Below are 12,040 nucleotides of genomic sequence, written 5' to 3' on the forward strand. Positions count from 1 at the left end.
CAGATGTCTAGCACGGGTCATAGAGTTTTCCAGATCCTACCTGGTAAAGGCCTTGTCCTGGTCAGCTGTTGTCGGGAGTCTGCCAGGAAGTCTCTTGACCCTCTAGTCTCCTATGCTCCTTTTCCTTCATACACTCCAGTGGTGCAGAAACCTGTCTGTGTCTATTCATTTCACACTCTTCAGGTTGCATAATTTTGCCATGTGGTCTTATGTGGGTTAAAAATTCCAGGGCTGTGAGCCCTGTTACCCAAACCCTGGGTCAGGATTGACTTAAAATTCTTCTGGGCTGGTCCCTAGTCCAAGGCTATGACTGTGACGGTGCTGGTTCCCTCTGCTCCTTAGAGCTGGGCTGTGGTCTTGCATGTCTTATAGACACCTCCTTGGTCGCCTGTGTTCGCAGTAAGGAACCCTGTGAAATGATGCAAATCTGTTAGTAGAGCGTGTGTGCTGAACTGTTCCTGACAACAGGTGTCTGGAATCACACTCTGGAGGGTGATGTCCAACTCGAACACTGGTCCTGAGTGGGATCCTCAGCCTGCTGGGTCCTGTGGTCAGTGTGACTGAGAAGGTGTCCTGGGGGTCTGTGTCACTGTGTTGTTGGGAGTAAGTGGAAACCAGCTGGCATGCACGTCCCTAGTCGTCTTGTCCTCTTGTGCTCTGCCATCATCAGCAGTTTTGCATCCTCTGTACAAGGTGCAGCCTCTGACAGAGTGACCCCCACTACCCTTCTCGGTTTTGCAGGGCCTGGGGCCTGGGGCCTGCAGCTGGGTCTATATTCCCAAGGGTTTGGAGAGCCCAGGGCAGTGTCTGCTGCCTGACACTAGCTGAGATTCTAGAGGAAGGTCAAGCTAGAGGAAAAGTGCTGTGCAGTGCTTCTGGCTCCAAACTGCCAATCATGCTTAGCACAGTGACCTGCCATCATCCTCCACCCCACCCCCCCCCCGCCACCTTCCTAGTGTGTGTGATCTCCCAGGTCTCTTCCCTGGACAATCCACACTCATGTTTTCACACCAGCTCTGGAACTGCTTACTGAGTTGGTGGAAGCCATTGTTAGCATTATGGAGACCCCTACAACCACTCTTTCTCATATTAGAAGCCATCTGTCATAGTCCAGTGACAAGGTGCGAGTCAGACGGTGCCTGGGTGAGCTCATGTCCTAGCATGACACGAAGGCTGAAGCTATGTGGGATGCAGTGGGTTTGGCCGGACTAGGTGCAGGTGCCATGCTATGGCTGGGGTGACCTGAGATGCATCCCCGGAGGAGTATACTGCCACCAGGCTGCACGCTTATGTGGCTTGTGCAGCAACTAGTGCTTTGCTTTAGCTCATCTTAGGGACTGGCAGAGAGGCCATGTAGGGAGCAGCCATTTTGGGTTCCTGTTGCATAGGGCTGTGCGTGTTTTTGCTGCACGAAAGGCAGAGGGGAGGACCTGTGGGGGCAAGGCAGGTGGCATTTGTGGTGTAATACTGCCATCAAGTGGAAGTGGTTTGCGTATCCCTCCAGCCCTTGCAGCTGTGTGTCTGCCAGGCACTGGCTTGGCAGGGAAGTGAGGGTACAAAGGGGTCCCGGGCTGTGCCCAGGGAGAGTCCAGAACTGTTGGAGGCCAATCAGTCGTGTGGGCTGTGGAGGGCTGGACAGAGGCATGGCCAGGGTTCTGAGCTCCAGGGTGTGTTGCTATTGTGGTCCAGAGGAACATAGCTGGTGAGCCTGGTGGCTGCCATGTTTGGGCGGGGCTTCTTAAAATCTCAGGCATTTTGTCCTAGCAGGAGCTGTTGGTGTTTTCCTCCCTCCTCTTAGGAGTGAAGTAGGGTGCCACCCTGTCTTGGCTGAATTCTCTGGAAGGCTCCCTGTGTCCAAGGAGCTCCCTGTTGAAGGTTCGTAGGGGTTTGCAGGAGCACCAATAGGGACTGAAGCATTTTCTTTCCTCTGTGTCCTCAGTGGTGGTCTGTGAGTGTCAGTGAGGATACAAGAAGCAGAATCTGTGTCTGTAGGTGGTTCGTTCTAGTGTTTGTTTTGATCAGAATATCACCATAACCACTCCCACTTTCCTCTGCATAATTACATAGTGATTCACCTCCCTGGATGCAGTTTGCTTCCATAGCATCCTGTATTTATGGGGAAGGTAAACCGGTGCCTCTGATAAAATGACCTCTCCATTGCTGACTTGTTTTCTCTCAGCTCCTCTCTCTGTCGTCATGACCCCCAACACAGTATGTGCCCATAGTCACCTTCCCCAGCCAAAACCTTTGACTTTTTATGGACTTTGGAGCAACCCTAGAGGGCATAACGCATTGTGGGATGCCAGGCACTGATAGGGCCAATTCCTCCCAGTGCACAGTCAGGGTCTTACGGGGTCCCCTCCAGGGATCTGTGGCAGTTGCCTCACTCTGAGCTCCCCGGGTTGCCACACATGGGTCAGGTGGATGAGCCCTGGTGCCAGCTCTCAGCTGACCTTGGATAGGGGCAGAGAGGTTCTGCAGCTCCTTCCAGGTGGCTGGGTGTGGCATCTGGTTGTTTTCTCCACTTAGCCCCCAAATAGCCTTTTTATTCACTTGTTTGTTCACACATTAAGCAGGCACACCCACCATGTTCTTTGATACTTAATAGGCTCTTTGCATTTGTCTGCATGCTTTACCCTACTCCTTTTATTTTCTCCCAGATCCTAATTGGAGATAGATTCCATCCAGTTACTGGGATATCATGTCTGTGTATTTTCCCTGCCAGCCCATCCATGGAAGTTGGACAATGATTGGACACTTGAATCAGGTGCTAGGAGCGGAGGTGTTTGTCTTAGCTTTAGCACCTAGTTCACCTCCAGAATGCCCATTGTGTGTCCTAGCCTGTGGGGACTTTGCATGGATCCCTGAGGGCTGAAGCCACTTGCAGTGCAGATGAGATAGCCCGGTTAGGCTGAGGTCCCTACTATGGCTGTGGTTTCCTTACAGATATCGCTTGTGCACTGTTCCTGTGTGCAGACCCAAGGAGCGTACTGTGACCAGGCTGCATGCTTATGGGGTTGGCACAGCATCCAGTGCTGTGTGTTTGCTCCTCCTGCTCCCCTCAGCCAAGTAGAGAGGCCATGCTGGGCAGCAGCCATTTTGGGTTCCTGCTGAACAGCTCTGGGAGATTTTAGATGCATAAAAGGCAGAGAGAAGACATGTTGGGGGCCAGGGTAGGTTGCATTTGTGGTGCAACACTGCCATCAAGAAGAAGTGGTTTGAGCATCCCATTAGCACTTGCAGCTGTGTGCATGTCCGGGACTGGCTTAGCAGAAAAGGGAGGGTGCAGGTGCGTCACAAGGCTGTACCCTGTGAGAGCTCAGAGCCCTTGGCTCCAGGGCCAACTTGGCCCTTGCGTCCTGTGGGTTGTGGAGGCCCTGAACACAGGCCGGGTCACAGGGCCAAGGTCTAGGGTGTATGGTGACTTGGCCCAGAAGGTGGAACTCTGGTTCCTGGTGGTGGCCATGTCTGAGCGGGGCTTGCAGAAGTCTGCAAAGACCTAGTGTTTTTCCTGATCAGGAATCCTTGATTTCCTTTCTGTGCCTGTGCCCTGGAGCATTGAGGTCACTGTTTTAGGTGACCTCTGGGCCCCAAGAGGACTCCTTCATCTTTGAACCTGCTTCTTCCTATTAGAACACAGACGTCTTCCAGTCTCAGAATCTGCTTATGGCAGTTAGAACTGATCCATTTCCCTTCCTCAGAACCTGTCTCAGATCCTTACATTCAGCCTCCCTGTGAGCTCCTGAGAGCTCCTGGTCCCGGCAGGAGCATAGAGCCACTCCTGACTGCAGTTGTCCTTAGCAGAAGGAGCCTGGATGACAGGGGCCCCCTAGGGGTGGGATCCTAGCAGTGTGGGAGGAGCCAGCAGAGGCAGTGACCAGGGTGGATGTAGCCTATGAAGAGCAGACTTTCTTTGAGGGTGTGCAGAAAGTAACACACAACTGGGACAGGAACGGACTTGAAACCCTGAACTGCTTTAGGTCTAGCTCCAGACAATCAGGAGTTCTTACCTGGTTTTTCAGCAGGGCCAGTGTCCACAGAAACTCAGCTGCTTGTCTCAAATATGGCAGCCAGTGAGGCCTGCCCTCCTCTGCCTCCTGTCCATGTCTGCCTGTCCCCCAGGTTCCACCCCTGGGTGACCTGATCCAGACCCATTAAGGAGGCACCTGCTGGTGGCCCCTGGCCAGCCATCCACTGTTGGCTAATCACAAACATTCTACTAGAGTCTACACTGAGCAAAGGGAAGGCACAGAGAATTTAAATTTCATGGCTGTGTTGCCCCACTATTGCCCCACTATTGCCACCTGCCCCTCACCTTCTCCTCTTACTCCTCCCTTTATGGATGAACCCACCAAAGTAAGGCCCTGAATTAACGAGGCCTTTAAGCAGTGTCAGCTGTCTTGGGGCCCTGAAAGAACTGATTTCCCCTCTCTTTGCTCTCCTGTGCAATCTTCCTGTATAGAACACAACAAATGCAGTAAGGACTTCTGCAGGTCTCTTCAGATATCATAATGTTTTGCATTATAAGTTCTGATCACTCCTACCTTTCTGGGCACACGTGAATTTATTTATAAAGATCTGGTACAATGTGGTTTTCAGAGGCAGAGTTGTTGCTTTCCTGGGTGTATTGAGTCCTAACCTCATGAAGGATGAATTCCCGGATGTTCTCTCATTATTTCCTCTTTCGTCCTTTTGCAGCCCATCACGAGAGAGGACAGTGGAGACTTTCCAAACCGGCATCTCATCTTGCTCAAAGACACAGAAGCTGGCCTGGGTAGGCAACAGGGCATGGTGGGTGCAGCAGTAAGTGAGAGGGCCCACCTCAGATGGAGGACCAGGAGAACGATACCTTGGCTCATTTCCCTGGGTCCAAGGTTGTCACTCCCTATAGAGTCCCAGGTCGTATCTCCATGGTGTGGAGGAGTCCAGAGTGGATTCATACATGAAGGTGAATCTGTTCAGGACCTGTGGGTTTGCTTTACCACCCAGGTATCTCCACGTGCAATTGCGACTGTGCCCCCATTAAACAACCACCCCTTCACTCATTCATTCTCACTTGCCTGTAAAGATACTTCTCACACCCTCCTTAATCATGTCTATACATGCATAGTTATTCCCCTTCCTGTTCCATTTCCTAAATTGTCTGAATGATATATTGTGGATAGAGATTCCTAATTCCTGAGTCAGCACCAATATGTTTCCTTCTGCCAGTATAAGGAGTTCTTTGGCAGTGACCCTGGGTAAGGTGCAAGGAGAGTCGGTGTGGCCCCCATCATCCCTCCTGAGTGGCCTGAGTGTAGAACCCTCATTGCCTGCAGACCAGGGGAGAGCCCTGTGAGAGTAGAGAGGTACTGAGGCCTGTGGTCCTGGGATGGATGTAACCCTTCACTCTCTTCCTTCCCACTACCTCTGGGTACATACCCTTTACGTCTGCCTGGATGAGACATCATGTCATCATGTGAATATGATTTGTCAGTGACTGATTCAGAGTATCTGGCTGCCCTTTACCTCCTTGGCAAGCTGGTATGGCAGGACTCAGTGACAATGTCCCAATCCAACTAAACATTGATGGAAGTTGCCTACGAAGAGCTGACTTTCTATAGGGGTATGTTTGTAAGGTTCACATTAATGGAACAGAAAAGGACTTGAAACTGTTATTTGACTTGGTCTCAGTCATCATGAGTTTTCCAACTGCTTATTCTGTAGACAAATGGCCACTAGAAGATTCAGCTCTAAGTTGCCCGTTATGGTGGGCCCCAAAACTGCCCTCACTTTCCTCTTCACTCTGGCCGCCTTGACACCTAAGTCCCGTACAGGTGTGGCCCTGCCTCCATTCCTTTCACACCTGTTAAGGAGGCACCTGCTCAGGTGTTCATGGCCAGCTTGTTCTGGGTTCTGGGACTCTCGTTGTCTGCAGACCGGGGAGGGGGGGACCCTTGTGAGAGGAGGCAGGTCCTGAGCCCTGGGGTCCTGGGATGGCTGTAACTCCTCACTCTCTGCTCCTTCCTGGTACCTCTAGGTTCCTACCCTTTTTGTCTGGCTCCCAGAGACTACTGGTCAAAACTGGCCTGTGAATCAGTGAGAAGATGTGGTTGTCCAGGACCTTCTGGGCAGCTGTCGTTGGGGGAGCGCAGTGAACAGATCCCAGTGAGACTGCTTCCCCCGAGTCACCTATGGGGCCCTTGCCGGTTCTCAGAGGGCTGAAGCCAGCTGCAGGGTATGCAGTATGGAAGCACTAAGTGCAGGTGCCTTTGGGAGCTTTGGTTGTACAGTGGTACCTGAGGCAGTCCAGGAGAACAATGGAGAAACCAGGATGCAGTGTAACACCCAGTCCCATAGCTGTGTCTATTCCCTTCAGAGCCCTGCTCTGGAGCACTGGCTAGTTTTTTGCAGCACAAAGGGCGGAGGGAGGACTAGCTGGGGCAGGTCAGGTAGCATTTGCGAAGCAATACTGCCATCAAGAGGAAGTTGTTTGCGGATCCCGCCTGCCCTGGCGTCTGTGCGCCTGCGCAGCACTGGCTTGGCAGGGAAGTGAAGGTGCCGGTGGTTCCCGAGCAATACCCTGCGAGGGCTCAAGCCCTTGGAGGCTCGGGCCAGCTTGGGGCCCCCGCGTCTTGTGGGCTTTGGAGACCCTGGACATAAGCAGTGCCGGTGGCCAAGCTCCAGGGTGCTTGGCGGCTGCCGCCCAGCAAGGCAGAGCTCGGGAGCCTGGTGGCGGCCATGTCTGGGCGGGGCTTGTAGCAGCCTCAGCCATTTTGCAACTAGTAGAAGTGTGGACGTTTTCCTCCCTCCCCTTGTCTTAGCCGTGAGATGGGTCGGCAGCCTCTCGGGGCAGCGTTCTGTGCAAGTTTCCCTGTGTCTAAAGAGTTCTGTGGTGTAAGTCCAAGGGGGCTTGCAGAAGGACATGGAGCTGCGCGAGCACTAATCAGAACTGGTGTAGTTTTGTTCCTCTTTTCCATTTTTAGTGTCGTCTGTTCATCCTGCCTACCACATCTGGTGAGGACCCCAGTCCCTGCAGGACCACATAGACGTCCAGAGGGAAAGGCTCCTAGTCCGCCTGAAGCTGTCAAGGACTCAGGACCAGCCCTGGTGGCTGGAGTGCCTTGTGGGGATGTCAGGAATTGTCAGGGCCAAGTCTAGCTAGTGCATGGTGAGGGTGATTCCTGGGTGACCTCCAGGGATCTGTGATAGCTGTCTGACACTGAGTTTCTCAGGTTCCCACCCGTGGTTCAGGTGGATGAGCCCAGGCTCCAGCATGTAGCTGACCTTGGTTCTAGGGCCCCTAGGAATGCAGCTCCTTCTGGGAGGCTGTGTGTGAAAGACCAATTTTTTTGTCTACTCAGTCCCACACATGTACTTTTAATTTCTTCGTTCATTCATTCCAGATGCACATACATGGACTTTGTTGCATACTTACCACTCTTTTATTTGCCCTATTCTTCTTATTTTCTCTTATCTACCTTGCGGTTGCCACCGTCAAAATAGATTCCTCCCAGTTACCGGGCTATCATCTCTCTCTTTTTCCAACCAGGTGTTGAAGTACATTGTTAGGATGGCTTTATGGGGAGAATTTCTTCGGCTCCTTGGTTTAAGCCCAGCAGCTCCGTTCATACAGAGTCCTCTCAGGATGGGAGGGTCAGTTAAGAGAGCTGGGGCACCAGGTTTCAGATTGCATCTAAATGAGTATAAGTCAAGTCTTGATTTAATGTTAAATGGCAGAGGAGGAATAAAAGGGGTGTGTTGTACTGCAAAAGGCTTGCTGGTGTTTCTCGTGCATTTCTTCCATCAACACAATCTTGTTGGGCGGTCCTGAGACATGTATTGCTGGAACAGTTACATAGCCATGTGTAGGACTGGAATTAAGTCCAGGCAGGGCCAAGGTCAGGTTTGCCAAGCTTCCACATGTCCAGGATGCTTGGGGGAAGTTGACTGAAGGCTTTTTTGGCCTCTGCAAGTATAAGGACCCTTCAGAGAGCTAAGGTGGCTGATTATTAGGATAAAGATTCAAGATTTGGACTTTGGTGACAACCATGTCTTAAGGGACCAAACATAAACCTCTGGCAAGATGACCTTACCTGGGTGAGTGGGATGGTTACCTTCTGCCCCTTCCTGGACCATAGCGCTGGCTGAGGAGTCAGGGACTATGGCAGAGACCTGTCCTCAGTGGGAACCCACCTAACAGGATTATGTAACAGGCACAGGATTTTAGACATATTATTATTGATCTGCTTTCAAGCGTTACTTCTACATTTTTTCTCTACCCCACAAAAATTTCCATTTCCTTTAAAAAATCATATTTTCTTTAGCCCCCCTTTCATAAGTAGACATCATATTAACTACCTAACACATTATTCTCTGCACACTTCCACTCATTCATTCACACATGTGTGTACACACATACTTTCTTACCTACTGATGTACTTGCTTAATTATGTGTCTTTCTGGGTACTTCATCTCCTTTCCTCTTGTGTTCTCCTGTGACCTCCCTGGAAATTCACTGAGGTTACAGAGTGCTGCCAATTATAGTGACAGCATGCATACTCCTACCCAACTGCAAGTGTTCCTGTTGCTGTTTCCTGAGGTGGGCCCTGGGACCTAGGCAAGGAAGGCAGATGTCCTTATTGTGGCCCCTGTTGGGGTGTGTGTCCTCTTCTATCTAAGACAAACCTGGGGTCAGGAACTCAACCTGTGTCTTTCACATAGGTGACTGTCTGGACTCCTAATTAGCATATGTGAGGGTCCTTGCCATAACAAGTGGGTTAGGCCCTGTGAGAGGATTCAGATGATCAGAACACGTGGTCTGGCATTACAGTTAGTCCTCCTCCTTCCCTCGAACTCCAGAGTCTCTGAATGGTTGCCTCTGGGCCTCTGCCCTTTATATTTGCCTGCTTGAGATCTGGTAGCAAGTCGGGCTTTCAGCAGCTCCTGATACTGCCCAAGTCAGAAGGCTCCCAGATGGGTAGTGGGTGAATGTGACTATACTCTGTGCACATACCCGAGGCTTCACCTGCTGTGTCGCCCACCTTGTGTGGTGAGGAAACATCCATGATTGGCTGTGTTTGTTATATTCTTAGGGTAATTGCATGGGGAGCCAGTATCTGTTGATGTCAAGGAGGATGCCTAACACTGTCCCACAGGGGCAGAGGCCTTGCAGAATGGAGGAAGGGATGTGAGCACAGCAAACCACCAGATGGCAGGTTTCAGACAGAGTGGATATCGGTCGGTGTTTTATTATTTTTCCCCACTGTAAAATAGAAGAGAGAAAACACAGGAGTTAAGGAAAGCATGTTGGAATTTCTTTTGCAGTACTGCCATAGATTTCCGGGCTGCCAGCACCAGTTTCCAAGACCCCAGGGTAGTATCTAGAATTTTACATTCTCATGGGCTGCTCTCCAATCCACGGCTCTGAGTGTGATGCTGTCAGTGTGCTTCATTCTAGTGGGCTTCTGATGCGGCATTGTAGGAACTACAGCCTAGAGACACAGACCTCCTCAGCTGCTTGTTAACCCAGCTGCATTCCCAGGAAGAGTAGCCAAGTTAAACAACGCAAAGGAAACAGCACTTCACTGAACTGATTCTGACCACTGGCGCTTGTAGAACAGCAGACCTGGGGCCCCTCACTTTGGAGCATGATGACCACTTCAAGTTCACAATCATTAAGTGAGGTCTTCAGCATCCTTTGTCCTACACTAGAATATGGTTGTGGATGGTGTCCTTGGGGTCTGTGTCACAGACTTGTGTTGGGAGTGAGTGGAAGCCAAACTGGCATGTGCAGCTCTAGTCTTCCCTGTCCTGTTGGACTCTGCGACCATCAGCTTTTCCCTATCCTCTCTATAAGGTGCAGCCCCTGACTGAGTGCCTCCCACTGGGACTGGGTCCTCCAATGTTTCTTAAGTCCAGATTCACTGGGGTTCAGAGTACCCAGGGCAGTGCCCCCTGACTGACTTCCTTGTGATAGCTGGGCAGCACAAAGCGGCCAGTGCTGTGCAGGGACTCGGGCTCCTGATCACCCAGCATGGTGGCCTGGTCCTCAGTACCTTCTGAGTCTCGCAGGCCTTGCCTCTCAGGACTCCTCCATAGATAAGCCAGACCACCTTATTGTCATGCCAACCCTGGAGGTGCCAGGTGACATGGCACGTTCAGTGGCATCATTCCCCGAGTTCTTCAAATCCGCTGTTCCTTGTATTGGAAGCTGTGTAATAGCACACACGGAACATCTGGAAAGCACACTTAAAAAGCTTGTGTTTCATGCCACTGTTGCTCCAGAAATCCCAGCCTCTTTGTCTTTGCCCTCTGTGCTTTGCAGATGGAAAAATGACAGGGAGTGCCCCAAAAGCCAACCAGTCCCTAGCAGGGTGGTTTTCTGTGTTGGGGTGCTTGGGAGGTGCTGTCCTTCCTCTCTTGCTGTCTGTTTGGGGATGTAAGACCAGTTAGAAAGCATCCAACAGAAATGATGTATCTATGTATGCGTGCTACATTAGCACCTGAAGCCTTTGGGCACATATGACGTTCACTACTCCAAAGGGTTCTGGGCACACAGTGGACACTTTAGACGTGGACTCCAGTGGATACATTTCCTGCTTTGTGGTTTCATTGCTCATCCCAGCAGGTGGGAAGATGGCCTCGATTTCCCTTCGTCGTGCCCCATTCCCTGTCCTCTGTACCCTTAGAGCAGAGTCTGATCCAGCCAGTTCATTGTCTGACCCAGGGTTAGAGCTCGTTGTCAACCCTAGTGAGGGCAGCAGGAGCCCACAAGGGCCACATCAGGTGAGAGGACAGTTGAAGATGATGCCCTGGCTCACCTCCATGGTTCTACAGTTGTTGCTCCCTAAGCTGTGCCTAAGGTAGTGGGTCCATGAATCAGGAAGAGTGAAGAGCCAGTGCACATGGGCAGCTGACCTCCCCCAGGGCTCGGGGATAGACAGCGCATTGTAGCAATCTGTAGATGCAACTCAGCGCCCCTCTCCATTCACTCACTGATTGTCTCATTCCTTCATACATACGTGCTCCCACACTTTCTCACTTAACAGTTGTTTGCTTATGTCTGTATTTACATATGTATGCGTTCTCATTTCCCTTTTTCTTCTCCCATGGCCACCATCTTGGAGAAATTACATTTTACCAAGGCCTGAGATTGGGATTTCTGCTGTCTGAAGACCAGGGGAGTGTGAGTGGAGCGAGGCACTGTGTTTTGTGGTCCTGGATGCAGCACCCAGAGCCAGGCAGAGCAGCCATGCTGGGCAGCCTCCATGCTGGGTCTCTGTTGAACAACTTTGGGCATTTTTTTCCTTTGCGAAGGGCGGAGGGAAGACATGCAGGGGCAGGGCCAGTGGCATTTGTGGTGCAATACTGCCATCAAGAGGAAGTTGTTTGAGGATCCTGCCAGCCCTGGTGGCCATGAGCCTGCGCAAGACTGGCTTGGCACGGTAGTGAGAATGCAGGCAGGTCCTGGGGCCACACCCTGGGAGTGCTCACAGCCCTTGGAGACCCGGGCAAGCTTAGCTAGCAGGTTGGGAAGTGGAAGTCCCCAAAACATGTAGCAATAAGAGGCAGATTGCCAGGGTGCCTAGTAACTGTATCACAAAAAGCTCAGGCTCTGTTCTGGTGGCGCCATGTTTGGGCGGGGCTTGGTGGAAGCCTCAGCCATGGAGCCCTTCGCTGGAAATCGGAGCATTTTCCTCCCTAGCCTTGTTTCAGGAGTGGTGTGAGGAGCCACCCTCTGTGCTGAGATCTCCAGAAGGTTTTCTGTGGCTAAGGAGCTGTGAACTGAAAGTCGCCAAGGCTTGTAGGAGCACTCGTAGGGACTGGAGCATTTTCCTTCCTCTGTCTCCTCAGAGGTGATGGGCTTAGTCTGCCTGTCACATCCCAGAGCACCCCACTCCCTGCAGGTGCATATCCACCTTGCAGAGTGGAATGGTGCTCACCGGCTCCAACCGGCATACTGGGGGCCTCCCACCTAGAGAGCAAGCCACCTCCTGTGGTGAAGAAGCCATGAAAGGCAGTGACCAGTAATGAAATTTGCTTCTGAACCCAAACATAA

At 51.6% G+C, this 12,040-nt stretch overlaps 1 protein-coding gene across 37 annotated transcripts in view; it reads left to right on the forward strand.

Annotated features, from left to right (window-relative positions):
* The window catches only part of LOC103351904 (uncharacterized), a 262,291-nt gene that overhangs the window by 57,661 nt on the left and 192,590 nt on the right, over nt 1-12,040 (forward strand). For 4 of the 37 annotated variants that reach the window (XM_070066604.1, XM_070066615.1, XM_070066600.1 and 1 more), the window contains one exon: nt 4,699-4,774. The exons of the other annotated variants lie outside the window; for them this stretch is intronic. In XM_070066604.1, the coding sequence (XP_069922705.1) occupies nt 4,699-4,774 (76 nt within the window). The remainder of the gene's footprint in view (nt 1-4,698; nt 4,775-12,040) is intronic. 37 annotated transcript variants of the gene reach the window in all.

Source organism: Oryctolagus cuniculus, chromosome X (genome assembly GCF_964237555.1).
Source record: "Oryctolagus cuniculus chromosome X, mOryCun1.1, whole genome shotgun sequence".
Taxonomy (NCBI): Eukaryota; Metazoa; Chordata; class Mammalia; order Lagomorpha; family Leporidae; genus Oryctolagus; species Oryctolagus cuniculus.